This window comes from Gopherus flavomarginatus, chromosome 25 (genome assembly GCF_025201925.1).
Source record: "Gopherus flavomarginatus isolate rGopFla2 chromosome 25, rGopFla2.mat.asm, whole genome shotgun sequence".
NCBI classification, from domain to species: Eukaryota; Metazoa; Chordata; order Testudines; family Testudinidae; genus Gopherus; species Gopherus flavomarginatus.
Genome location: NC_066641.1, coordinates 13,830,717 through 13,858,417, shown reverse-complemented (window position 1 = coordinate 13,858,417; position 27,701 = coordinate 13,830,717). Strand labels below are relative to the sequence as shown.

The following is a 27,701-nucleotide window of genomic DNA, read 5'->3' as shown; positions in this document are numbered from 1 at the left end:
TAGGTGATCCTGCTTTCCTTTACCCTCTCCGTCCCATCAATCCAGCTTTCTCCACATGCTTCTCTGTTTTATACACTGCACACCTGCCTGCTATTGGCTCTTACTACCTTTACCTCTCTCCTGAGATCTGAAAAGCCAACCTGACTGTGTCTGGGAACTGTGTTTTGCTGACACATTCCTGTGCCTGCAGCACTGTGTAGCCATGTCTTTTTGCAGCAGTCTGAATGATCAGGTCTGTCTCCTCTTGGTGTTCATAGTGGCGATCACAAGCAGAAATTCTATTGGGGCCACAAGGAAATCCTGATCCCTGTCTTCAAGAACATGTCTGATGCCATGAGGAAGCACCCAGAGGTAGATGTGCTGATCAACTTTGCATCTCTACGGTCTGCTTATGACAGTACTATCGAGACCATGAGCTTTCCACAGGTGAGTGAGGAATCAGCCAAGGTCCAAGCAGTAGAGGATGCTCAGGCTAATAATACCAGGGAGACAATATTGTAGAACCACAGTGTTGGCAGAGTGTTTTGAGGTCCATGAAGAACCCAGCTGAGTCTACTAGTGGCCTGTGAGCTGCAGAAGGGGTACCAAGGGTGTAGAACAACTTGGTGTCTAGTGCTGTATTACAAAGCCATGTCTTGATGGATTTTTGAGGCTTGTGGAATAGGGAGTCAGCTCTCATCTGCCTGGTGAGGAGAACTAGATTGGACTGGACTCCCCCCTTCAGGACACAATAGCACTACTACTACTTTTTTGTTTTTAATTGAAGAGTAGCAGGGATAGGTCTTGAACAATGCTACTGATGTCATCTTCACAGCACTCTCATCCCAGGCTGTTCCTGGGACTGGGACTCAAAACTGGGCCCTTTAACAAGATAGTACCCAGCACTAACAGCTAGACAGCTACGCTGTGCCCTCTGAGAGACACTTATCTTGCCCTGGCCAGTGTTGCGTTTATAGAACGTTCTTACCTTAAAGAATTTTGTCTGCTGCCTTCCCTAGAATTTGTCAAGCTGTTGACTGCTGGAAGTTAGTGAGTGAGTGTTTTCTCTATCTTGTGTTGCAGATCCGCACCATTGCCATCATTGCTGAAGGCATTCCAGAGGCACTGACACGCAAACTAATCAAGACTGCTGACAAGAAAGGGGTTACTATAATCGGGCCTGCGACTGTAAGAAATCCGCTATCATGATTCCTGCCCCTACACTCCTTCATACTTGTTTTCAGATCAGTTTTCCTTAGGGGGGAAAAATATACATTAGAATCTATTTCAGATTCTTGTTTGTAATATACTATAAAGTGCAGAGTCTTTCCCAGTCATTATGGTCATTATGGAGTAAGAAAATCTGTTGTGCCTTCTGTGTATATAAATCCCGGGAGAAGCAGCCTGCTCTACAGACGTGTCTCCATGCTGCTAAGCTTCCATGTGTGTTAATGAAGGGCCTGACGCTTTCTTCCCTCTTCCTGTAGGTTGGTGGGATCAAACCTGGATGCTTTAAAATAGGCAACACGGGGGGTATGTTGGATAATATTCTGGCATCAAAACTCTACCGGCCTGGCAGTGTAGCCTATGTTTCCCGCTCTGGAGGAATGTCCAATGAGCTCAACAACATAATCTCCAGAGCCACAGATGGGGTCTATGAAGGTGTGGCTATTGGCGGAGACAGGTAGGAAACTGTTTCTTCACGGAACATGTCTTTGTTTCTTCTGGTGCCTGACTCAAAAACATCATGGGTCTTCTAGAAGTTGTTGTGGAAATGTTTTAAATTAACCTTTCTCTTCTCAGAAACATTCTGTATGAAATTTAAAATAAATAAAAGCTCAACTTCCTTTCACTTTCCCTTTACTCCACCCAGATATCCTGGATCAACTTTCATGGACCATGTATTACGCTATCAGGACACACCGGGAGTGAAAATGATTGTGGTGCTGGGGGAGGTGAGTTAAACCCATCTGCTCCACTGGCCAAACATTCTCTGGAAACTTTTTGTTTCTTTATAATAGAAGTTCTTACAGTGTTGGTTGAGAGAAAGTTGAATCAGCTATAGCAGGGGTCCCCAACGCAGTGCCTGTGGGCGCCATGGCCCCCGCTGAGGTGTCTTAAGTGTGCCTGTGTACTGGCTGGCAAACAGGCATCCGCCAAAATGCCTATTGATATTGCTGCTTGTCGGTGGCATTTCGGCAGATGCTCGTCTGCCATCACAGTCCTCCGTGGCTCGTTGTCTGGCACCTACCAGACAAAAAAGGTTGGGGACCACTGAGCTATAGGAACGTCCAATAATGATTGCAGATGGGCTGTTCATCTTAGTAACAGTTGTCTCTTCCTGCTAAAAAAGTGAATCTTTTCCTGTTCCTTTTTTTTATTTTATTTTTAAATACTGCTTCACAGAAGTAGGAGCATCCAGCCCAGAATAGGCCCACAGAGTCCTTTCCATTTAAAAAAAATATATATTTCTGGAGATTAAGGGAGGCTTGATGGTTTTGGTTTGTTTTTTTGTTTTACAAGCATGTGGCTCTCTGTGTATGAGATGTGGCAAAAAAGGGGATTCATTTAGAAATACTGCCCTGATTTTAAAAGCTGACTTCTATAGAAGTATGTAAGCTGGAATCCAGTCAAGCTATTTGTTTCTCTTTGCAGATTGGAGGCACAGAAGAGTACAAGATCAGCAGGGGTATTAAAGAGGGCCGCATCACTAAGCCTGTTGTCTGCTGGTGCATTGGTACCTGTGCCACCATGTTCTCTTCAGAGGTATTTTTTGTGTGTGTGTGTGTGTGTGTGTGTGTGTGTGTGTGTGTGTGTGTGTGTGTGTGTGTGTGTGTGTGTGTGTGTGAGAGAGAAATACGCACACTTGGGAAGAAGTGGGGAGTCACTTCCTTGCATTGCACCCAGGGAACCCAAACTTTTTCAGACATCGGTCATCATTAGCAGTCTGCATGTATGGATGTAGAAGTTAACAAATCTTAAACAATAGTGGTGTCCTATATTTCTGCAGTACATTTCATCCAGAAAGATCCCAAAGGATTCTGCACACACAGGGACTGCCATGAAAGTCCTGAGTCAGAATGAGGGCAGCTGTTTAATGGCACAGAGTACTGTACATCAGTTTAGGAAAGGGAAATGAGGAAGATGCAGCTTCCATGTAAAAATTCTGGGCGCAGGGATGTAGAGGAAAATAATGTAATTAGCCACACTGTAATAATATAGCTTCCAGATTAGATAATGCTTTGTGCCTTGCAGCGTTAACAAGTGAGGGTCAGGGTCTTTGTGCCAGTGCTTGAAGTAATGAAGCTGAACAGAAAGTTGGTATGACCATGTGCATTACCACTTCTTCATCTCCAGTCAGCTTGGTTTCCTTCCTAAAGCTTGTGGAGTCCCTTTGTCCACTGGTTTCTAATCTAATATCTGACTTTATTTTCTCTCTCTTTATCGGCAATTAGATGACTGGATCTCTTCGTACTTTCTCTCATCATTAATAGGTGCAGTTCGGCCATGCAGGAGCTTGTGCCAACCAGGCTTCTGAAACTGCTGTTGCAAAGAACCAGGCCCTGAAAGAAGCTGGAGTATTTGTTCCCCAGAGTTTTGATGAGCTTGGAGATGTAATTCAGTAAGTGGTATGAACAGGGCACCATGAACATAGTGGTGTTTGCAGGGGATGGGAAACCACTGGGGTACCACCTCTAAACTGACAGGGAAGATGTGATAACCTTGCTTTGTGAAAACACTGTCTCTTGTTCCCCCTCTGCCTAGGTCTGTGTATGAAGATCTTGTTTCCAAAGGAGTGATCGAACCGGCCCAGGAAGTGCCTCCCCCCACTGTACCAATGGACTATTCTTGGGCAAGGGTAGGTTGGGTATCTTGCCATCCAGTTACTTGAGGGCCATCTGGGATGTTTGCTGGGATTTCAAATTGTTTGGGAGATTTTAGATAACACTGTTATGGGAGGGAAAGTATGTTTCTCGTGCCATCTGATGCTGTTCATGGACTTATCTGGTGAAGCAGAGGCACCAAAAAGAATTACCCATTAGGACTCCCAGACTCTTCTACAATAGATACTGATTGGTGCCAAGGTAGTTATCCCACATTTTGCCACCAATGGCTTTGTCATTTGGTTATAGATGTTTCACTCCCAACAGCATGTATGCTGGGACCAGGATTCTCATGACTTTAGCAGGGCAGCATCATACTAACAAAATGCAGTGTGATGGAGAAATGTCTTGATGCTGGGATAATGCAGAGATCTTAAATCATGGGCTCCATAATATTACTTGTAGAGCTGGATGTTGGGGGGTGTAGCTTCTGTACCAGGTAGCAGATGACTCCAAAAAATGTAGGCAAGTCACTGTTAGGCTACCCTGCATTGGACTAGAGAAAAGCGATTCCTCTTGGCTTAATTCAGGTACTGGAGTTGGGTAAAGAGCAATCAATGTAATCATCTGCAGAACAGTTTGGTGAGGGTGGGGTGTCTCTTATTTCTAAACTGGATTAGATCAGTCTCATCTTTCTGTTCCATCCTTCAGGAGCTGGGTCTGATCCGGAAACCAGCTTCTTTCATGACCAGCATCTGTGATGAGAGGGGCCAGGAGCTGATCTATGCTGGGATGCCTATCACCGAGGTCTTCAAAGAGGAGATGGGAATTGGTGGGGTCCTGGGCCTGCTCTGGTTTCAGAGGAGGTGAGGCTGCTTTTTGGATGCTTTTGACTCCTTTTGGCTTCAAATTTAGCTTGTGTTTCATAGGGATTAGGCACAGATGTAACTCTGGTATTTCCTTATGAACAAGGAGAGACTATTGTACACGAAATACCCTGCCTATATCTGCTCCTTCTGAGAATATATCAGAGTTTGAAGACCACATACACTTCTTTGACTTTGAGGAGGGGGGGATTCCAGAAACGTGGTGGAGCACTGGAAAATCCCTCTGTGTTCTGTTACCCCTCTCTTGGCCCCGTTTTATGGCCTCCATCCTTCAGCACAAAAAGACTGGACAGGGCTGTCTGGAGAGCCTATAAAATTTGTTACCAATGTGCAGGGAACCTTCTGAATGGCAGAGATACTCCCCCTCCTTCCCTGACCCCCCAGTTGACGGGAGGTGGCGGACACACTTCCTACACAATACTCTCACCTCTGGCCAGTCCAGGTGGCCAAGGAACTAAGAATGGGACAAGAACTCAATTTCCCACATAACAGTGTTGAATGAAACCACTAGGCCACCAGGTGAGCCAACTAAATGTGCCTGCTGAGTGATCCCAGATTTAAGGGGATTTGATGTTGCCAGGAATCTGGATGCGAACTGGAAATAATCTGCAGTTAAGATACAGAAAATGCAAGTTTGGGACCAGATTTTCAAAGGTGGGGACAACAGGTGGGCCCACAAAAATGGACAGGTGCCCCGAGACACCTGAGCTTCTTCATGTGTCTTTCTGAGCACATTTTATTGCAACCTCCTCTGAAAATCATGTCCCTGCTGTGCAGTGCAGGAGACGTCACTTGCAGTAATTCCCTCAAACACCATCCACTAACAGTCACAATAAAATATTCACAGAATTCCTCTTTCGTTCCAATACACCCAAGACAACTCCAGCTAACACTGAGTGAATGGTAGTGAGTATGAGTGGATGTCCAAGGTGGCCTCCATCAGCCTGTAAGGTTCGGCTCTGTGACTCTTGGCTTTCAGATGTGGAAACCTGGGTTCAAATCTTGGCTTTAGCCCAGAGAGCCAATTCTAGAACGAAACAGCTATCCATAGGGGGAAAAGAAATTGCATAGTTCGTTTCATTCACTCCCCTTGGGTTTAAATCACTGATCAGATGGCTAGAACACTGCAACCATTAGACTATCGGAAAATATACCAGTGCACTAAGCTGAGGTATAAAACCAGCTTTTTTCTAGCAGTCTCAGATAATTCAGGGAGACTTTCTGGGCTCTGAGACCCAACATTAGGTATGATCCTGCATCTCCTATCTCGCTCTCCCCTTGTTTTAGTGTGTGAATGGGAGAGAGCCTTATTATCTGGTACAAAATAGATGCATTGTCTGTCCATGTTGATTTCTTCCTGTTAGGTAATGTTACCCATCTCTCTCTGCTCCTCCTCCACCCCACAGGTTACCAAAGTATGCCTGTCACTTCATTGAGATGTGTTTGATGGTAACAGCAGATCATGGACCTGCCGTATCAGGAGCCCACAATACCATTGTCTGTGCAAGAGCTGGGAAAGACCTGGTTTCTAGTCTCACCTCAGGCCTTCTCACTATTGTAAGCATTTAACATCTGAGACATTGTCTTTCTCCTTACTATACAATCTGATTTTTACTTACGCTCTGTAGCAATAGTGACCTGGCAGCAAGTCAGAACTTGGCATGACTCCTGTGCCATAGACAAGCCTGAGCCCTGCTTACTGTCTTGTCAGTTGTCCTCCCCTAATTACTCTATCATTGATTAAAACATTGGCTTTATGTTGAATCCAATACTAATGAGGAGTAGCCGGGGAAATACATTAATGAAACTGGATCAAGTTAAGAGCCACTGGAAAATATCTGTGTGAATTGGACCCTTTCATCTCTAGATCGCTGGTTTAAATCCAACCCCAGAAGGGTAGTGACCAAAAGATAACCACTGTTTGATGTTCCTTTATGTAAAATGTGTTTGAGTCTAGGTTTGTTTTGTATTTTTTTTGTCTACATCACAAAAAATACCATCACTATTAGCACTGACTGGCCCCTCTTTATTGGGAGTCTCACGCTATGTCTGCACTACTGTGGTAAGTCGACGTAAGTTAGGCAACTCCAGCTATGTGAATAAGGTAGTTGGAGTCGATATAGCTTAGGTTGACTTACTGTGGTGTCTACATCGCGCTGGGTCACCAGGAGACACTCCCCTCAACTTACCTTACTCCTCTCGTTCCTGGCGGAGTACCGGGGTCAACTGGAGAATGTTGTGCCATTGATTTAGCGGGTCTTCAGTAGACTCACTAAATTGACCCTGGGTGCATCTATCGCCGGAGTGCTGATCACATGGCAGTGCAGACATAGCCTCAGAAGTGACCAAGAATTAAATGGACCTTTTAATCTTATTTGCTTCTTTGTCCCTAGAGGTAGGTCACATCTCTAGTTGTTTACAATTGGCCAATGAATCCCAGCTGGCTCTTTATCTTGGACTCCTGCATAGTCTAATCCTGCTTTCACAACGTCCCTGTTGTAGGTAGGGAGGGTGCTGTGGGAGAAGGGATCTGGTTCATGCACCTATTGTAACATGCAACTGTAGAAATCTTTGCTGGAGTTCAATTTATGTATGTTGGGCACAGGGAGATCGATTTGGTGGTGCGCTGGATGCCGCAGCTAAGATGTTCAGTAAGGCCTTTGACAGTGGTATTATCCCTATGGAGTTCGTTAACAAGATGAAGAAAGAAGGGAAACTGATCATGGGCATCGGACACAGGGTCAAATCAGTAAGTAATTTATCTTATTTTAGTAGGGCTTTCCTCAATGGGAGAGGAAAACGAATAGAAGAAAAAGCAAGTGGAGGAAGGATGGCAACTTTTAGAAGTGGTTTCTGGACTAATCTTAAAATAAATCACTGACACACGTATGTTAGTTGGTCTTTGGATACTCGGGTGATATGTCAGCAGTAGAGAGAGCAATTCAGCATTGTTTGTTTAAGCAGTTACTTTATGACAGCCCGTAACATCTTTCATCTCTTACAGTTCAGTGTTTGGTCTTCTCCATTCACAGGCCATACAAACTTAAAACTAAAGAGATTTAATTTCTAAATTGAGTACATTTCAGGAAAAAAAAAAAAGCTATAAGGACAAAATGTAAGTACCTTGGCTTCAAACAAAGGGCTCATTTGAGGTGATAGGTACAGTAAGACGTGCACTCTTACATGCGTGTCTGGCTGTTACTGCCAATAATATTATATATTCTTAAACATGCAGATAAATAACCCAGACATGAGAGTTCAAATTCTCAAGGACTACGTGAAGCAGCACTTTCCTGCTACCCCACTACTGGACTATGCACTTGAAGTAGAAAAAATTACAACTTCCAAGGTAAAACACCCCATTGCATTTTTGTTCTCCAATACCTGGAAGACAAAAATCTTTTGGGATCATTGTTGGAGTTTTGTTTCCGTGTTTTAACTGGAGAGGGAGTAATGCATGGGTGCTAATAAAAGCCAGAGAGAGACAGCCCCAGCTCGGAGCCAGGCACAGCTACAGGATATGCACTGGCTGAAGTGAGCCTTGTACACCAGGAGAGGCCAGACTGCCAGCCCATGATAGCCCACGGCATTTTACAGAGCAGCCTGTGACTGCGCTCCTCATGTAATAAGGGGGTGTAGCCTGCAGAGATGTTGAGTCCCCGGCAGAAGTCCACCTTGAACTGGGTAGAGCCGCATGCAGATGGTGAGGGGGGAATCCCCATCATTCAGATTGATTGTGGCTCTCTAGACCTCTGTGTTACAAAGTTTGGGTGTCCCTTATTGCATGTAGCCTCTAAAGCAGGGGTTCTCATACTGGGGCTCAGGGCCCCTCAGGGTCACAAGGTTATTGCATGCGGGGTCGCGAGCTGTCAGCCTCTACCCCAAACCCTGCTTTGCCTCCAGGATTTATAATGGTGTTGAATATATTAAAAAGTGTTTTTAATGTATGGGGGTGGGGGTCACACTCAGAGGCTTGCTATGTGAAAGGCGTCACCAGTACAGAAGTTTGAGAACCACTGCTCTAAAGCATACTAAGGCCCTTGGTGATGAAAGTTGCTGGATAAGTGCGTGTTATTAACAGTTAACGTTTTTCACTTCCTTCAGAAACCAAATCTTATCCTGAATGTGGATGGCTTTATTGGAGTCGCCTTTGTTGATGTGCTCAGGAACTGTGGCTCCTTCACCCGGTAAACATTGACGTATCTTCTCTAGCTGCTGTATGAACTTGGGGAGAAAGGGTAAAATCCTGATGCCATTAATGTGATGAGAGTTTTCCCACTGCCATGCAATGGGGGCCAGGATTTCATCTGACATTTGCAAGGCAAGGCGCCCTGCAGAAGCCTGGTCTTTCTGCTAGGGGAAGATTTCCAGAACTGGGCCTTGAATTTGCATTGGAGGTGGTTTAATGCTCCTCTGGGAGCCATTGTACCAAGTACCCTGTGCCCAAGAATTGTTTGGTTTTTATTGTAGGGAAGAAGCAGATGAATATATTGACATCGGAGCCCTCAATGGCATCTTCGTGCTTGGCAGAAGTATGGGGTTCATTGGTAAGTTACACATGCACCCAAAAGCCCTATTATTGTGATGTTTCCCCTCACCACCACCAAAAGACAGCTCCTAAAAACACCTTCATTTTTCACACCAGTCCTGACTGCATGTGGTGCATCAGCCACATTCCCAGCCCAGGAGAATCTGCTGGGATGCTCTCAGTGCTGGGTTTTTAAAGCTACTGGATGGGTAGCTTTTGAAAAATAGTTAGGATTCTCACCTGTCCCACTGGAGCTTGTTGTCATGCCCTAAAATAGGAGTAACTGGATCTCATGCTTCAGGATATAATGATCATTTGTGGGGCCAGGAAGGGACCTAACAAGTTTCAAGGCAAGGTCAGTCTGGGAGGAGTGGAAAGTTGAATTGCTGCATGTAAAAATCACTTTCATTTTAGGACACTACCTGGATCAGAAGAGGCTGAAACAAGGCCTGTACCGTCACCCGTGGGATGACATCTCCTATGTTCTACCAGAGCACATGACCATGTGATAGCCAGTAGCATTGCTTTAAATCAGAGAAGCAAGTTGCCTGCATGGAAGACCGTTACACATGGGACTTAAATGTAAAGGCCATAGGTTTACAGAAATCAAGAACTACTGTGCAAAGCAGCTGTTCTATAAGCATAGAAACTGATGCAAATAAAACCAAAAGTGTGAGATTCCATACGCTACCTGCTGTATTTCATGCTTGCAAGCAGCTGAACTTTGTCTCTTCTCCCCAGCCTCTTTTAATTTTTCTACTTGTTTTATTTTGTGTGTGTTCTGACAAGATTTTAAGATGGGGGGGAGGAGTGTGTTTTGTTCACGGACACAGCTGCTTTTGGCTTGAAGAACTAGACATGTTAGCTTGAAAATAAGTTGTAACCTTCCTGACAAAAGGAGGAACCAAAACATGAAGAATATTGTTCCCCATCAGCTATGGGTTGGGGTTCTCTTGTAGGTTGTTTATCAGCTTTGTTTGCTCTGTGTTTACCTCCACAGCCCAATAATATCCTATGTAGTGGGACCACTGCTGATATAGCCAATACCATTCAAACTCTGGTGTAGTAATTTAAAATGTAAAGTTGTAACATATACTCTTCGTAAAACTGTGAAACTACCTGTAGTGCATTTTCTATATTTACACAGCCACCACATTACGTACAGGAATCGCTGGCCTCCTACATTATCTGCATATGCAAGATATATATTCAGTGGGCCATTTAATTATAGTTGCTGTAATAATCCTACTTGTCTCTATATTATTATAACCTAACTTAAATAAATAATACATTAATCATTTTTAGCTGGATTTTGTATTTTCTCAGTGCTGGCACCTTGAGATTTGTTTGTTCTGAATCTTACTTTACGCAGGGAAATAGAATACTTTAAAACACTGAGTAACCTGCATTTTGCAATCTGGAATGTCTACTCTCTTTCTTTGGATTTTCCTTCTAAAGATCAGACCCTCAGTGTCTCCAATTGGGCACCCCAAATCAGTAGACACTTCTGAAAGTTTAGGCCTTAATGTGTAACAAACGGTCAAAATCATAGCAATTTTTTGTCATGTGTATGAGAGAAGCTACTGTGGCGATGGGGGCAATATATAAGAACCTGGATAAACTTGGCAGGAATGGGCAAGCTCTTACAGCAAGAGTTAAGATGTAGGTTGAAAAAATTCAACAATACCTTTCTGCAGTTTGCTTAATTAAGGGACTTAATATGTATAAATGCTCCAGTAACACCGCATGAACATTGGGATGATGTCACCCTGCATTTAGACATTAAGATGAAGTCATTTAGAGTAAGACAAGCTGTAGCTGATTGAATCACAGTGACAAAAGTAAACTCTCCACTCACCTGCACTATAAATAAAATACATCCTGAAAACAGTAATTACTTTTAGTAATGCCTTTTGCCATCCTAGAAAAGACCGTATGCTGCAAAATTCCCCAATGGAGGGAGAGGGAGAATATGGTTCAAAACTTCCCTTGGGCTCGATGAGCTGCATGAGATGATGGGTGAAGGTACACGTGAGCTTTGACAGGCGGGTAGCATAGGTAGGGAGCATTTGGCACAGACACAGCCGCTGCTGTCTGCACAACGGGATTCCCCCGCGAGGAGAGACCCAGTGTAAGGCAGAGGTTCCCGAACGGGGGACCTATCACACCAGCCTTGGGCGGGACCCACGGGACTCTAATAAACCAGGCCCTGTGCCTGTGTGACTGCAGGGGGGAGAGGTGCCAGCTGCAGGAGGAGTGATGTCTCTGGGGGAGGAGGCGGCTATCCCCGCCAGCCCTAGGGGCTCTGCTCACCCTAGCCCAGGGCTCAGCCCCCGCCACCCGGCCCCTGCTGTCCGGCCCCGCTGCCGCCAGGGCCCAGCGCGCTGGAGGCGCAGTCCTACCTGCCTCTCGCGGGTGTCTCCAAGCTACCCGAACCCGCCAGGGAGGCGAAGCCGCGCCCTTTTCCACAGAGCGAAACTGAGGCAAGGGGACGTGCGCGCGCAACCGCCCGAGTCCCCAGCGGGATTAGAACCCGCCAACCCACCCTGGCTCTGGACCTCTCTGAGGAGAAAACAGAGAGGGGGCGTGGCCGGAGCCGAGCCCGCCCTTTCCGGCGTACAGCTCCTCCCCCGCCAGCGTGAGGCGGCGCGCGCGGCGCCGCCGCTCCTCAGGGTGCGCGCACGTGGGTCTCGCTGGGAGCCGTTGGCGAGCGGGCAAGATGGCGGCGGCCGCGGCCTCGCCTCAGGCGCAGCCCGGGCCCGCGGGGGAAGGCGCGGAGGAGGCGGGGCCGGGCGCGGAGGGGGCTGGCGAGGCGGAGGCGGAGGAGTTCGCGTGCCCGGCGCACTGCGGCGAGCTGGCCTGGCGGCAGAACGAGCAGCGCCGCCTCGACCTCTTCTGCGACATCACCCTGGCCTTCGGGGGCGGCGCCGGGCCGCTCCGCGAGTTCCGCGCCCACCGCTCCGTGCTGGCCGCCGCCACCGACTACTTCACCCCGCTGCTGTCGGGCGGCTTCGCCGAGTCGCGCTCCGGGCGGGTGGAGCTGCGGAAGTGGAGCTCGGAGGGGGGGCCCGAGCCGGACACGGTGGAGGCGGTGGTCGGCTTCATGTACACGGGCAGCATCCGCGTCAGCCCGGGCAACGTGCACGAGGTGCTGGAGATGGCCGACAGGTGAGGGGGCGGGGCAGGAGGTGGAGGTGGGCCGGGGTGGTTGACAGGTCAGGGGCTGGGGTGGCTGACAGGTAGGTTGAGGCTGGGGAGGGGCGGCGGGGGCTGACAGGTGAGGGGGCGGGGCGGCGGGGGCTGACAGGTGAGGGGGCGGGGCAGGAGGTGGGGGTGGGCCGGGGTGGTTGACAGGTCAGGGGTTGGGGTGGCTGACAGGTGGGGGTGGGCTGGGGTGGCCGACAGGTGGGTTGGGTCTGGGGGGGCGCTGGGGGGGCTGACAGGTGAGGGGGCGGGCCTGGAGGGGGAAGGGCAGGAAGTGGGCTGGGGGCTTGGGCAGGCCCGGGTGGGCTGAGGTGGCCCACAGGTGAGGGGGGTGGGGAAGGAAGTGGCTGACAGGTGACTGGAGGGAAGAGATTGGCCGGAGGCTGCCTAAGGCAATCTACCCCCCATCCCCTGCAAAACTTCAGTGTGTTGCCACCCCTGCATAGTCCTATGGTAGACTTGCCCTGTCCATTTCTCTGTCAGATGCAGCGGCGGCTGGGCCAAATTTCAGTGAGTGGTGTTTTGATCTAGTGCAGCATGGGTCAGCACTCAAATTTGGGGTGGCCAGACTAAATCTGTCACCCTAGGCAGCAGTCTGGTTTGTTCGTAGCTAGAGTTGTGGCTGGCGGGGTGGGGAGAGATAGGTGAGGGGGCAGGGAGGCACACTGGAGAAAGGTGAAAGCGGATGTAACACGAGCAAGGGAGAAAGTGATGGAGGTGGCTAGTAAGTGAAGTGAAGAGATGATGGGAAATGGTGGGTTGGAGGTGGTGGGCAAGAGAGGGAGCTTGGAGGACCACAGCTACTCATAAAGTGGTTACATTGGAATGGGGGGGGAGGATGCTGGAGCTGGCAGGGGAGATGTGAAGGGATGATCAGTAGTAGGGGTGGAGTAGTGGCATACTCTCCTGAGTCCTTATATCCTTCCTATAGCAGCAGGATCATGTTATCCCACCTTCTCATCTCTGTACTCTTGTAATTAGGCCCACCTCTTCTAGCCAAATTTTACAGCTCCTGAATTCTCTGAAGGTGAAGGGATCAAAGCTTCCCTTCAGGGAGTGGGCACACATCATGCACAGCATTTCTAACCTCCAAAGAGCTTCCCTGAGCTGCACCCTGGAGATTGGACATACCAAATTCATCTGCCTTAGGGATAATTCACTAGAGGTTACAGTGGACTGGTTGGAGGCATCTGAACTTAAATGTACTGATCTAATAGGTGCCCCCATTCCACCAGCAGTTAATATAGCTAGTGAACAGAGACAGTATTTCAGTTTGGCTTGCAGCCCTTGAATGTGTCTGTTGGCTACAAGATGGTTAAAGGGAGTTGTTAAAAGAACAATTATGTAACATTGACTTCCTAAAGTACATCAGGAACTTGGCTGTTGTGCAGTATAAACCCTTCTTTATTAAAGATATATGATTGGATTTAACCTCACTCCCCTCAGTTCATGTATTAACTCATCATCGTTTGCTCTTCAGGTTTTTATTGATGCGGTTAAAGGAATTCTGTGGAGAGTTTCTGAAGAAAAAACTGAATCTCTCCAACTGTGTGGCTATTCATAGCTTAGCTCATATGTATTCATTGAACCAGCTTGCCCTGAAAGCCGCAGACATGATAAGAAGAAACTTCTGCAAAGTTATCCAAGATGAAGAGTTCTACACGTTACCCTTTCACCTCATCAGAGACTGGCTTTCAGACTTGGAAATCACAGTGGACTCTGAAGAAGTTCTTTTTGAGACTGTCTTAAAGTGGGTTCAGAGAAACGCTGACGAAAGAGAGAGGTACTTTGAAGAACTCTTTAAACTGCTCAGACTGTCTCAGATGAAACCCACTTACCTTACCCGGCATGTCAAATCTGAAAGGCTAGTATCCAGTAATGAAGCCTGTCTTAAATTAGTGTCTGAGGCTGTGGAAAGTCATGCCCTGAGGGCTGAGAACTTGCAGTCTGGTAATTTACAACATTCTGCTTATCCTGTAGCATTGCTGCCTCGCTATGGGCAGAACATGGATGTCATCATGGTGATCGGTGGTGTGTCAGAGGGAGGGGATTATTTGAGTGAGTGTGTGGGGTATTTCATCGATGAAGATAGGTGGGTAAACTTACCTCACATACATAATCACCTTGATGGACATGCTGTTGCTGTCACAGAATCGTATGTTTATGTGGCTGGCTCAATGGAACCTGGCTTTGCCAAGACTGTAGAAAAGTACAACCCCAACAGAAATGTCTGGGAGCAAGTCTCTCATCTGATAACCAGAAAGCATTCTTTTGGCCTCACTGAAGTCAAGGGGGACTTGTACAGTATTGGTGGACATGGTAACTTCAGTCCTGGCTTTAAAGATGTAACCATTTACCATCCTGAGCAAGACAAATGGCACAACCTGGAGTCAGCCCCAAAGATCCTACGTGACGTCAAAGCAGTCACCATAGAAGATCGATTTGTTTACATTGCTGCTCGAACCCCAGTTGATGATAGTGAAGATGGTTTAAGGGCAGTCATTACCAGATATGACACGGAGACAAGACACTGGCAAGACATCGAGTCTCTGCCACTCATTGATAACTACTGCTCTTTTCAGATGTCTGTTGCCAACACAAACTTTTACCAGACAGCATCATGCTGCCCCAAGAGTTACCCCATAGATAATGAAGAGGCTAAGAGAAAGATCTCTGGCAGAATACCGGAGGAGATTCTTGAAAGTTTACCTCCAGAAGTTCTTAGCATTGAAGGAGCGGCCATTTGCTATTTTAAAGATGATGTTTTCATCATTGGTGGGTGGAAGAACAGTGATGATATAGATAAGCAATACAGAAAAGAGGCCTATCGTTATTGTGCTGAGAGAAAGCGATGGATGCTTCTCCCTCCCATGCCGCAACCTCGCTGTAGAGCAACAGCCTGCCATGTAAGAATCCCATTCAGATGCTTACATGGTACGCAAAGATACCCTATGCCACAAAATTTGATGTGGCAAAAGGATAGAATACGGCAGATGCAGGAAATACATCGGCATTCTTTAAGCTTGCGAAGAATGCCCCGCTCACAGATTGAGTGCTAATTCATGGAAGACCATTCCTCTAATAAACCTGGTTTAAGAAATACGGTGCTATCTATTTTGTAAGGCTCAATACGTTGCCATCATATATTAGGATTTGGATAATTGAACTGGTTGCTGGTTTGATGCATAAAAGTCACATCTTTACTTAAATACGGAGGATGGGAAATAGTTAACAAACACCTAAAATCCCTCTGTCTTAAGTATCATTGAGAGGAGCATACAGTAGCCCAGGAAAACTAAATTCCTATTAAGAGGATGTGATGAAATGCCTGACACTTTAAGAAAATTTGATGCAGAATCTGTTAATTCTCTTGTCCAACCCTCATTTTCAAGGATTTATATGGAGTTAGTCTGTCAACAGTTCCTTCAATTTAAAAAACAAACTCCAGCTGTATTCTTAAAGCACCAATTTTATTTGCACTTACATATTGATATTCCTTTAGCTTCTCTTCTCCTGAGTAGCTGAAATTCACATACCATTGGCATCCGTGCACTTAGTTCTCCAAAACTGAAGGCATATTCAATAGTTAGGAATACCTGTTATATAAAAATAAAAGCACAATCTTTTTTCATAAAATTACTTCAGGATGTTTCTCTGTGCGTGTTAAATACTTTGTTTCTGTATATTGTAGAAATGCCAGAGTTTACTTAAAACAAATAATTGGTAAAACATCAGAGACTTACTAAAATGGGATTTGAGACAGCACTTGGGATGATTTCACTATCTGGATGTCCTTCATGTTTCTGGGTCTCTTCTTTGTCAGCTTGATTAGAAACTTAGATAAACAATCAACCTGATTAAGTGAGTGAAAACAGTAAAAATGTTAACAGTAAAAAAGTAACTGTCCACTTCTAAAATATATGAGGACATTAGGGATTACTAAAAGCAAAATTATTTTGTAACAGGATATTAAAAATGGAGCTACTTGAAGTTTTTTTCCGAACGTGACACACATTTAATTTCAGTAAAAGTTTGAAAAATGAACCTGTATCCAGCCTGCCATTGACAATCAATACTTTTTTGCCGTCGATATATTTTTTCTATAAACTTAGAGTAACAGTGCCACACTGTTCCCTAACAAATTAGCACCTGTGTTTCTGTTGAAGTGGAACAATCAGTTCTTGAAATCTAATTGCCACTGAAAAGCTTTTAGGGATCTTAAGCCTTCACAGTCTTCAAATGTTTGAATTCTCCATTTATTCTGTTTGCATCATTTATAAATGATTGCGGGTGAAATTAAGCTATTTAATTTTTTGACATCTGAGATTGTCTTATGAATAGGGCCATGTTGGTTCTAGATTACTTAATACAATATTCTCTAAGGGAAATATCCAATACATTGTCCCATGGAAGTATCATTGCCCGGAAGTAACCATTCAACTAAGCCCTCTCCCCTTATTCTCATCGCGAAAGTTGCACAATTATTTCTTGTGAATTCCATTGTCCTTTCTATCTCCTCTTCTTCCGAACCTTCCCTTTATTTAACTATTTGGATTATTTCCACTGTAGGCCTAACTCAGGATTTTGGGGAAAAGAAAGGAGTAGGAGCAAGGGTATCCCAAACGTCTACACAGTCAGACATTGCTGAAAAAGCTGCTTACTTGTTCATTTTATGGTAGAGTGTCTAAAATGGAGGCAGCTGATTGTGGAAAGCTCTTCTAAACATTTTACTCCTTTTAAAAGTTTAACTTTCTGAACTGACACTTCTCATTTTCCAATTCAGCAGGCAGTCCAGATCATATCTGAAATACTAGGTAAGTCTTTCTACTGCATGATGTGTACAGGTTTTTCTGACTTGCATATGACCCTTAATATTTCCTCTTGAAATTCACTTGACATTTTCTGTATCATTAACTTGCCTTGCTATAATATTCAGACTAATCCAGGCTTGTAAAAATTGCCATGAAAATGTAACAGCTCAGATACTATCTAATTATGTGCTAATACCATCATGCTGGATTTTACTTGGCTTTCAAATTACACTGCAAGAGCAAGCAGGCAGGTCAAAATTTGCAAGGCAGGCTTCACCTGTTTAAGAGGGGAAATCAGTTAGCTTATTCAAGTTCAAGGCTGACATCCAGAAGTTGTTGGCTCTGAAAGACCTGCATGAACTCATTTGGCGAGGTGCTGATGAATGTAGTTTATCAACAGCGCTGATAGAGTATTTGGTTGTAAAACATCACAATTATCATATTTTAATTGCAATCTAAGCAAAATCTTTGAGTTGCGTATCACCACAGATCAACCTAGGCTAGCGGATGCACAAGCATGATCTTGTTTGGTTATAACAAAAATTAATAACAGCCCTTGCCATGAAATAACTTTTGGCTTTTGTACATCTTAGAGATTTTAAAATTCTTAAATGAAGATGTAAAAATAACTTCGTGCCCAGGTGGTCTAACTTGTGAATGCCAGTCCTGGTTTATCATGCGATGCACTTTATCTCACTTCCGATGTGTTCAGTTTGCATGATGAGTGATGGGCACTATGGAGCATAGTCAATTTCATGGCAGTCTTTTTTTAATGCCAGTTCTAGGGGACCTCTTCATTTTTAAATAGGCTTTTTAACGTTGAGTTTCTGTGGCTCAATGGCATATGCACACGTGTTTTTAGACAAAAAGTGTAACTGCCCATTGTACACAAAGTAGTTATAAGATGTAGAAAATTAAAATGTGTGTTGACTGTGGATCTAGCTTAGTCCACTAACCTGTCAGCCATTTAACAAGTTCCTTGTGGCCCTTGATTAGCGTACTGTGGTGGTACATGTAAAGCACTCTGGGCACTCTTCAGCTATAGTTACAGCAGGGTAGTTAAACTAACAAGAATCTTACACCTTATCCAATAAGCATAACTAAACTGACTCCTGTCTTTGTCTTTCATTAGGAAAAAAATCAGGTAGAATATTCAGACTATTCTGCCGTTTAGGACAATCATACATTTTTTGCTGTACTAAACACATGCTATGAAATGCATATTCTCTCTTATCTTTCTGTTGAAAATATTAGTGAAGTAGCATAAACCTCTGACCAGCTAGACTGACAGTGTAATCATTTTTAGGTGCCATATGTGTACTTAGTATTTTGTAATAACCTGAATGGTCTATTAGTAAGTAAATGTTTTGTATGTATTTTTAATACTTCTCTTGCACAAAGTTAGAAAAGCACTACCCCAAACATATTGAATATATGCAGTAAGTATTCTCTGCTACCGCTTATTGATGTTATCCCCAAATTATTTTTCCATTACAGTAAACAGTAAAATAACAGGACTATTGCGTCAATGTATATTTGTTTACTAGAGGCAGACTGCATTGTGCAGATTAACAAAGTTTAAGGGCCTTTTGATCTGAAATTACAATAGTATACTGTAGTGTTAGACTTGTTTGTAAAGGACCCAGTTAATATAAGTGTATTTGTATGGTTTAGCTTTATTTTCAGCCACTTCTCAAATAGAATATAATCATCTTTAATATAACCAGTTTAGGGGAAGCTTCCTAATACAAGCACTCTTGAGGATATAAGCCTATAAAGTACATTAATGTTAAATGTAGAAATAACTAGATGCCTGAAGAACATTAATAGTCATAGATATTCCTCATGGATCCACATCACTCTGGATCCCATGACCTATAAGGCAGCTGTTCTCTTCTGTCAGTTTTAGTGCAGGCTTCTGCAATTGCTTGAACAAGCAGTAACCTCCCTACTGGGAAGAATTACATTGCTTCCTGTAAGGTAAAGTAGAGTTTCTGTTTGAAACAAAGGATATTGTAATATTTAAGTTCTTGAAACTAAACATTGTTCTAATGTTTTGTTGTAATAAAAGTTTTTTATTTCTCTATTATTGTGGTCTTCCATATGCTTTTTTGCCAGGTATGCACTATTTAGCACTATAATCCCTGTTTGTAAATTATAGATGTCTGGCTCCACTGAATGAAACAATTTCCAGTACTGATTATTCCTGTGAGTTTGTATCCAGTTGCTTTTATTTTAAAAAGTAAATACATACAGTTCTTGCTTAGAAGACTTTATTAGCTAAGTGGAGCTATTCATACAGGTAGGGTACTTGTCGAAGAGGAGTATTTGACTTCATCTCGCTGTGATAATCCTATAAAGTTGTCTCGTCTGGCAGCATACTCCCCAACATTGGCTAGTCCTGTCACCACACAGCAGCTCAAAGCACTACGGTATATGCTCATGTCATGGGCATCATACCACTCATCAGTCTTTTCATCATAACATTCAACATTGAATGTGGTAGTGAAACCATTAAAGCCACCCACCACAAACAGAAGGTCATCCACCACTTCAATGCCAAAATTACTACGGGGATTAAACATGGTTGGGATTGTACGCCAGGTGTTGGCAACTGGATTGTAGGCTTCTGCACTCCGAAGACGGTTGGCGCCGTCAAAGCCTCCTACCTGTAGACATCAAAGAAATATGGAGTTTACTAGCTGAGGAAGAGCCTGCATTAGGTGGCTGAAATGTTAAATGGGTTTAGGACTCATGTATATTCAGTAGGCCAAATTCTGTGCATATTCAGCTTCATTGTCTAGAAGTATGAGTATTCAGCACTTCTGAAAATCAGACCCTTAATTCTGCATGTTCACTTACTGCAGGCTACTACTTGGTTCTTTCTAGTTATGGTAAAATCTAACTGCCAAAAATGTTTATTGGAATAGTCACATTTTACACTCTTACATCTAAAGGAGGCAAAGGCACAGGATGTTATGAGTTAAGTAGAAATAATCCAAAATTCACTTAAAAATTACATGAGAATTGTAAGGTTGTGAGGTCAAGCGTTCAAAGTGGGGAAATAACAAATAAGGTTCCAAGTGCAACATTAACTTTGCCCCTTTTGCATATAACAGTATTCCAAATTACGTTGCATTATTTCTCAAACAGTACAATTCCGTTTTCTACAACGTTGGATATGTGTAACATCTTGTCACAATTGATGCCTGTTTGAAATACTCCATTATCTTTCTGACTTCATTATAAATTCTCTTGGATATTTATTTCAATAACTGTCAGTACCAACCTTTCTCAGCTCCATCACCTCCTTAGATGTTACTGGAGGTTAAACAGGTGAGCTATAAACATGACTTATGTGCACAGCCTATTTGAGGTGAAATTTTGGGGAATGAGACAGCTGAATAGAGTAGTTACCTATGAATTTAGGAGACATTCATATTCTAAACTTTCATTTCCTCTAGGTTGTTCATCTGGGGTATGTTGTAAAAATGTTCTCTTCATTGTATACCACATTCTACACCTGCATCTAAGGTTATAGGTAAACTTTTATATTGTATTTGAGGATATTGATCTTACTGAATGTACACAAAGGGATGAGTATAACTTAGTGCAAAAGTCCTAATCTGGAACTAAATGCCTAAGGAGAATGAGAAGACCCTATTCCATGAAAATGTGAGTAGCTGATGAGTGCACATTTAATTCACTGAAGCAAGAGGAACCTCAGAGTTATGACACCTCAGGAATGCAGGTAGTTCTTAACTCTTAACAAAACATGGTGGTTCTTTCAAAAGTTTACAACTGAACATTGACTTAACGCAGCTTTGAAACAACCATATAGAAGAAAAACGCTGCTTTCCCTTTATTTTCTTTTAGTAATTTACATTTAACACAGTACTCTACTGTATTTGGTGTTTTGGTTTTTTTTGTCTCTGCTGCTGCCTGATTGTGTACTTCCGGTTCCAAATGAGGTGTGTGGTTCACTGGTCTGTTTGTAACTCTGAGGTTCTTCTGCATGTTCACTGCATGTGCCTCCCTCAATTCCCACCTTAACAGCTGCACCAGCATTGAGATAGCTTTCCTCTGTATGCTGTATATGTACAGTCAGAGCCATCCCGGCCATAGGATGAACCAAGGCAACCACTCTGCATTTTGGGGAGCCCCATGCTTTGGGACACAGGATCCAGGGCACCATGGGGGGTTAGCAGGGGGCCTGGTGCTGGCAGCAGCGAGTGAGCCAGCCCGCCCTGCCAGCTCCTAGTGTTGCTTGGGGAAGGTGGTGAAAGCCGGAAGGAGGTAGGGTAGGGCGGGGGCTTGGGTGACAGGGTGGAGTGGGGCTCCTGGGCCCGCACCCTGCTAGGGACAGTCCTGTGTACAGAGGTAGCCTATTGCTCATGACACTGGTTAGAAATAAAGACTGAGTAGGGAACATCCAAGAACAGCATTTCTCAAGGTATTGGACCTGTTAAATGTCGTCAGTAGGACCATGAAAGACATTTCTCCATCAGGGCTAATTCTCTGCCAAACTTTATTTCAAAGCTATAGCTGTTAAAATCATTTCAAAACTTTTTTTAGAGGTATGAAGCGGCTACCATATGAGGAGAGATTTATAAGACTGGGACTGTTCAGCTTGGACAAGAGTTGACTAAGGGGGGAGATGATAGAGGTCTAAAATCATGACTGGTGTGGAGAAAGTAAATAAGTGTTATTTACTCCTTGTCATAACACAAGAACTAGGGATCACCAAATGAAATTAATAGACAGCAGGTTTAAAACAAACAAAAGGAAGTATTTTTTCAAACAATGCACAGTCAGTCTGTGGAACTCCTTGCCAGAGGATGGTGTGAAGGCCAAGACTGTTACAGGGTTCAAAAAAGAACTAGATACGTTCATGGAGGATCATCAATGGCTATTAGCCCAGATGGGCAGGGATGGGGTCCTAGCCTCGGTTTGCCAGAAGCTGGGGATGGGCGGCAGGGGATGGATCATTCGATGATTCCCATTTCTGTTCATTTCCTCGGGGGCACCAGGCATTGGCCACTGTCAGTAAACAGGGTACTGGGCTAGACGGACCTATAGTCTGACCCAGTCTGTCCGTTCTTATGTTTTAAATAGAGGAAAAATGCATTTTATTCTGCCCCTTCTCAATAAGTGATTCATTCATTTTTGCTCAACCTTGCCTCTTGAAATCTCACCTGTAGACAGAGAGTAAATGAAATGTATAAGTACTGCTCCAGCACTTTAACTGGAGTGAAAGCCACACGTACATCCACCATAATGAAAGCCAACAGCTGTCACCTTACCGCATAGACGTGTTCTCCGTAAGCTATTACTCCTATTCCACTTCTTCTGCTTCTCATTGGTGCAATTAGCGTCCACTGGTTTGTCTTAGCATCATATGCTTCAGCTGTGAATAGGCATTCATTTCCATTGAACCCACCACATATATAGACCTGTTTTAAAAAGATTACAATATTTCTATTTGTGGGGGGGAAATGAAATGATCCTATTCTGTTTTGGATTATCCTCTTTTCTTGGGCCAGGGTTAATGCAAATGGACTGCGGAGGAACTGAGTTTGGACTTCTGTTTCTTGAGATGGGAGTTCTATAGAAGTACTAGGAATCCTCTAGCTCAGGGAGTTCGGGACACCTCGAGGTCAGGAAATTATTACATGGGGGTTGCGAGCTGTCAACCTCCACCCTATTTAAAATTAAAAATTTGTGTTAAAAAAAGTGTTAAATTAAAAACACTTTTTTATATATTTATAAGGGGAGGTCACACTCAGAGGCTTGCTGCGTGAAAGGGGTCACCAGTACGAAAGGTTGAGAACCGCTGCTCTAGCTGAACAGCAAGAGTAAGAGGTTGCAGTCCCCTATTCAAATTTCCACATTTGTATGTTCGTGCCCTTCTGTTCTTGGACAGCCAAGGTCTGTCGTACCAGGGTCTAAAGGGTTAGTTGGGAAGTGGAGAGTGACAGATTGATCACCAGTCCAGTGGGCGTGTCTGTTACACTTTCCACTGCTACAGCTCCTTTCAGAAAGATTTTCAAAGCTCATCACAAATATACGTCATAGGCCTCCTCTCCCCCTCCAAGAGCCTGCCATAACCAGGGAAAACAGACTGGTGATGAGCCGCTGAATCAATGGACGAGTTGAATTACAGCCCAGCATTCCTGATTCCTAGTGTCCCCTGCTCTGTGTTATGCAGTCTCAGTACGACTCTGGCCTCTAGGATCCTGAGCTGCATTAGTTCCACTTTTTTTTAAATCCTGAAAACATTTAACTTCTACAGAGTAATTAAAAAAAAAATCATCTTGCCACATGCCTGTCTCTAGCAAATATACCAAATACAAAATATGTTTGCATTTAAAATTGTACTGGAATTGTGTGAGCAGTTCTTGCTCTAATAACAGATTTTTGCATGCATCGCTCTATAACAGGAAAAAATATTAACTCAATATTAGCACATGCAGAGTAAGTCTCTCTCCCATCTACTAGCTTTGGGCATCCTAACCACACCTGGGCGTCCGTGGGAGTGCTCACGTCAGTCCTGGGACACTGATTTCATCAGCTACGTTCAGAGAAGGGGAGCGGCTACAAAAGGTACCTTTGCTCCTGTTTCCTCTTCATGCTTACGTTTGTATTTTTCCAAAGTTTGTAATTGGAGAAGCTTATGAAAGAAGATTAACAAGCAGTGGCCAGCTTGTATCTCCAGACCACATCTCTACAACTCCTGAAATCAACAGTTGTAGCTCAAAAGCAGAATTTTGCTCTGGACCTGGGTTCTAGTCCCAGCTCTGCCACTGAGCTGCAGGGTGACTAGGCAAACCACCTTCCCTTTACAGGCCTCTTGCTTCCCCTTCCTCCCTTTGCCTTATCTATTGAGATGGTCAGTTGGTGGTGCTTAGCACAATGGGACCTTCAGCTGAGGCCCCTACCCTAATGCAAAGAGTAATGACTGTCCAGGCTATTGGACTTATGGGCACAGATAGCACCTCCATCAATATATGGTGCTGTATCTTAGGGTTTGTCTACACTGCAGACACCACAGCAGCACACATGCAGCACTGCAGGTGCGCTGCTGCAGCCGTGCAGTGTAGATGTGCTACAGCAACAGAAGGGTTTTTTCCATCACAGCAGTTACTCCACCCTCAAGAGAGGCAGCAGCTACATTGATGGAAGAATTCTTCCATGGATCTAGTGGTCTCTATGCCGCAGCTTAGATCAGCTTAACCACGTCTCTCGGAAGTGTGCATTTTCCACACCCCTAAGCGACATTTCTGGGTCGACCTAAGTAGGTAGACCAGGCCTTAGTGTTAAGATGTTGTTTTTGATCTGGGGGCTTTGCAGGATGTGTGTGCTGGCCTCGGTTCCTTCTGCATTCCAGTAAATCCCAGTGATTCTATAGGCGACTATTACAACATGCACTCTTTAACGCTCCCAAGCTACAGATGGCGGCTCTCTAGCTCACCAGAGGGGAGGGCTATGGCAGCAGCTGCATTCCGTAAGCTCAAGTCCTTTTTACCTTTCCATACAGCGTGGTGGCGCTCGCATCACTTCTCTGTTCGTGCATGGGTGCAATCAGCGTCCACTGGTTTGTCTCTGGCTTGTACCGTTCTGCTGTGTTGAGCCGCACGTAGCCGTCGAATCCTCCCATGGCATAGATGAAGTTGTTAAGAACGGTGACACTCACGTAGCAGCGTCTCGAATGCATGGGAGCAACCTGGTGCCATGTTTTCTTAAGTGGGTCAAACCGTTTGACGCTATTAAAATAGTCCACACTGTCGAATCCTCCAATGATATAGACGTAACCTTTTAAATAGGCAGCACCATGGTAAGCACGGGGGCTTTCCTGCTGACACGTGACATTCACCCATCTATCTGCCCGGGCGTCATACGTTTCAATGGCATTGGTCGGGCTACCCCCGCTCCATCCACCAATAGCAAACAAAATTGCGTAGGGCAGGCGAGGCCTCGTGAGCGGGTTGGTGAAATCGGAACTTGAGGGGCCATTCATGTTGAGATCATACATGGCTTTCAGTGCATTTATGATGACAGGTTTGCATTCCTCACTGTCCTTTACATAGTCGTGCATCTTAACATTGTTCATAAAATACTCAGCGTGCATCAGCGCTAGTCGAACCTGGAAAGGCAAAGGGAAGGCAGGAATCAAGATGGAGGGTCGGCGGTCAGGAGAGCCGTCTCCGGGTGGTTTTGCTTGTCCTAAACCTTAGTGTTGCCTTAGCAAGGAACTCGCGTTGGCCTTTATCCCACAATGCTCATGTGTTCTAATGATAGAACAAGAAGCAATGGGCTTACACTGCAGCAAGGGAGATTTAGGTTGGACATTAAGAAAAAGTTCCTAACTGTCAGCGTGGTTAAACACTGGAATAAATTGCCTAGGGAGGTTGTGGAATCTCCATCTCTGGAGATATTTAAAAGCAGGTTAGATAAATGTCTATCAGGGATGGTCTAGACAGTATTTGGTCCTGCCATGAGGGCAGGGGACTGGACTCGATGACCTCTCGAGGTCCCTTCCAGTCCTAGAGTCTGTGAATCTACCCATGAGGATAGAGTGCTAGAGTGTGTGATTGGTGTGTCTGGGCTCTGGTGGGAGGCTAAATTAAGATTGCAAGGCGGGGGGTTAATCCATATTATCTTGTTTTCTCCTGGGTCTCAGAGGTTTAAGTCAGCCCCTCAGCATTTTGGAAAGGCACAAGGCACCACTGGGCAATCTTAACACTGTGTTAACTAAGTTTTGGGGGGGATTTAATTTCCTTGGTTTGAAGAAAAATTCTTGGTACCACAGTCCAGCTTTCCCCCTCCACAGCCTCTGGCTCCTTGGCAATTATTTGCTGCTATCCTGGTCAGCCCCCATGCTTGTGCGAAGCTCTGTGGACTCCCCTCACAGGGATCTGGTTACAGGATTGGGGCCTAGCTAGCTTGAGTGTGGCAAAATCTTTGCACAGCCACTATCTGTTATACATTCCTGTGAACTAACTTCAGTTTGAGGAGCTGCTACTCTAGCCCCTTTCAGTGCCACCCACCACTGTTTAGCAGGCATGAGAGAAAACCAGCAGAAACCTGACCTTAGGCAGCAAGACTGAAATGTACTGTTTCCTGGTTTGGGGCTCATGGGAAATCCATTTGAGAATGGCCTCGAACACTGCATCTTCTTGTTTCACGTTGAGTTCGTCCTTTTCAATGATGTCTTTAAACTCATTGACCGAGAGCTCTAGAAACTCCGTAGACACCTTTACCATTTCCTCAAAGTTATGCAGGATGAACATGTAGGCCGTCTGCCGCAGGTCCGGGCAGTGGTAGTACTCTGTGAACTTGCAGATGCCAATGCAGTTTTCCAAGCACAGCTGAGACTTTAAGAACTCGCAGCACCCCCTGACAATGCCCATTATGTTGAACTGGTCTGCTGCAGCCAGCAGCCGCTCCACGTTGTCAGCAGTGACTGGGACTGTCCTAGTATAGGCATACTCAATAATTAGCTTCATCATGTCCGGGGAAATGCCAGGGATATTATACACTCTCTTCTCTGTGTTGTTCCAGCCACTGGTAAACAAAGCCCTGGAAAAGGAAGCGACACTTTAACCAAACGGCCTACACAAAATCTACTGTTTTACGTATACATCCCTTCTTCACCAGCTCACACTCCAGGTGGATAGATGACTCAGGGATGAGCAATGGCAGGGTGGACCTTTTCACCTTGGGTTTTAAATCTGACTACAGGATAGTGACCAACATCTGATTGGCTTGTTGGCCTGTGTTAAATGAGTTGGGGCCTTGGGGAGAGTTCCTAGGGGATAAGTAGCCGCAGAATGACTGGCTGCCTTGTTGCAGCAGAAACAATGGAGGGAAACTGAAATCTCCTCTGGCTTATGTGGGAGGAAGCCAGGCATCTTGGCAGGGCAGTGTAGGGAATCCCAGAATGGCCCTTCCCATGCTGTTCCTGCTCTGTGGATACATTCTGGACACTAGTTTCCAGGGCTATGGTTAAATATTAGACTGTGGCCTGATACTGGTTTCTAGGCCATTATCGGGACTTTGGCTAGACAATGGATGCCAGTTCCAGGGCTTCCGTCCACCCCAAATCCATTTTAAAACAATTACGATAGACAAGCAAGCAGCTACTGAGTCTGTTCCCTTGCTTGGCTTGCTTCAAGCACTGACCTAAAGTAGGAACTGCAGCTACATAGGATGTTCTTGTGGGCATTGAACTCTAAGCCATTGACTTTGATGACCACGTCACAGAGTTTCCCTTCCAGTCGAAGCTCGTTGAAGACTGTGCAGGCCATGGCACTCATCTTTCTCTCCATGTGGGGGTGGGAGTACCCCGCTGAAGCCGAGGTGTCATCCATGTCCGTAAGCCTGGAGACAGCAGAAGAAGCTCCTCTCCGAGGCGCTACTGGGCTTTCTCCTTCCCCCTCCTACATGTTCTTTGAAATGCGTATTTAGC

General features: G+C 44.9%; 3 protein-coding genes across 10 annotated transcripts in view; 2 read left to right on the top strand and 1 right to left on the bottom strand.

The window, feature by feature from the left end:
* Positions 1 to 10,522, top strand: part of ACLY (ATP citrate lyase) — a 47,172-nt gene extending 36,650 nt beyond the window's left edge. For all 8 annotated transcript variants that reach the window (XM_050934555.1, XM_050934559.1, XM_050934557.1 and 5 more), the window contains 14 exons: positions 258 to 426; positions 1,063 to 1,167; positions 1,467 to 1,663; positions 1,853 to 1,934; positions 2,635 to 2,745; positions 3,474 to 3,601; positions 3,745 to 3,838; positions 4,515 to 4,669; positions 6,097 to 6,247; positions 7,296 to 7,439; positions 7,926 to 8,039; positions 8,795 to 8,877; positions 9,161 to 9,237; positions 9,633 to 10,522. In XM_050934555.1, coding sequence (XP_050790512.1) covers positions 258 to 426; positions 1,063 to 1,167; positions 1,467 to 1,663; positions 1,853 to 1,934; positions 2,635 to 2,745; positions 3,474 to 3,601; positions 3,745 to 3,838; positions 4,515 to 4,669; positions 6,097 to 6,247; positions 7,296 to 7,439; positions 7,926 to 8,039; positions 8,795 to 8,877; positions 9,161 to 9,237; positions 9,633 to 9,727 — 1,705 coding nt within the window. In that variant the 3' untranslated portion in view covers positions 9,728 to 10,522. The remainder of the gene's footprint in view (positions 1 to 257; positions 427 to 1,062; positions 1,168 to 1,466; positions 1,664 to 1,852; positions 1,935 to 2,634; positions 2,746 to 3,473; positions 3,602 to 3,744; positions 3,839 to 4,514; positions 4,670 to 6,096; positions 6,248 to 7,295; positions 7,440 to 7,925; positions 8,040 to 8,794; positions 8,878 to 9,160; positions 9,238 to 9,632) is intronic.
* Positions 10,523 to 11,916: 1,394 nt separating this feature from the next.
* On the top strand, positions 11,917 to 19,319 carry KLHL11 (kelch like family member 11). The gene is made up of 2 exons (XM_050934613.1): positions 11,917 to 12,386; positions 13,903 to 19,319. Exons 1-2 carry the CDS (start codon positions 11,938 to 11,940, stop codon positions 15,479 to 15,481), a joined length of 2,028 nt encoding a protein of 675 aa, XP_050790570.1. The 5' UTR covers positions 11,917 to 11,937; the 3' UTR covers positions 15,482 to 19,319.
* A 197-nt stretch (positions 19,320 to 19,516) lies between these two features.
* Positions 19,517 to 26,808, bottom strand: KLHL10 (kelch like family member 10). The gene is made up of 4 exons (XM_050934614.1): positions 26,323 to 26,808; positions 24,759 to 25,376; positions 22,537 to 22,686; positions 19,517 to 19,902 (listed from the first exon to the last, which is right to left on the bottom strand). Exons 1-4 carry the CDS (start codon positions 26,740 to 26,742, stop codon positions 19,528 to 19,530), a joined length of 1,563 nt encoding a protein of 520 aa, XP_050790571.1. The 5' UTR covers positions 26,743 to 26,808; the 3' UTR covers positions 19,517 to 19,527.
* Positions 26,809 to 27,701: the final 893 nt, after the last annotated feature.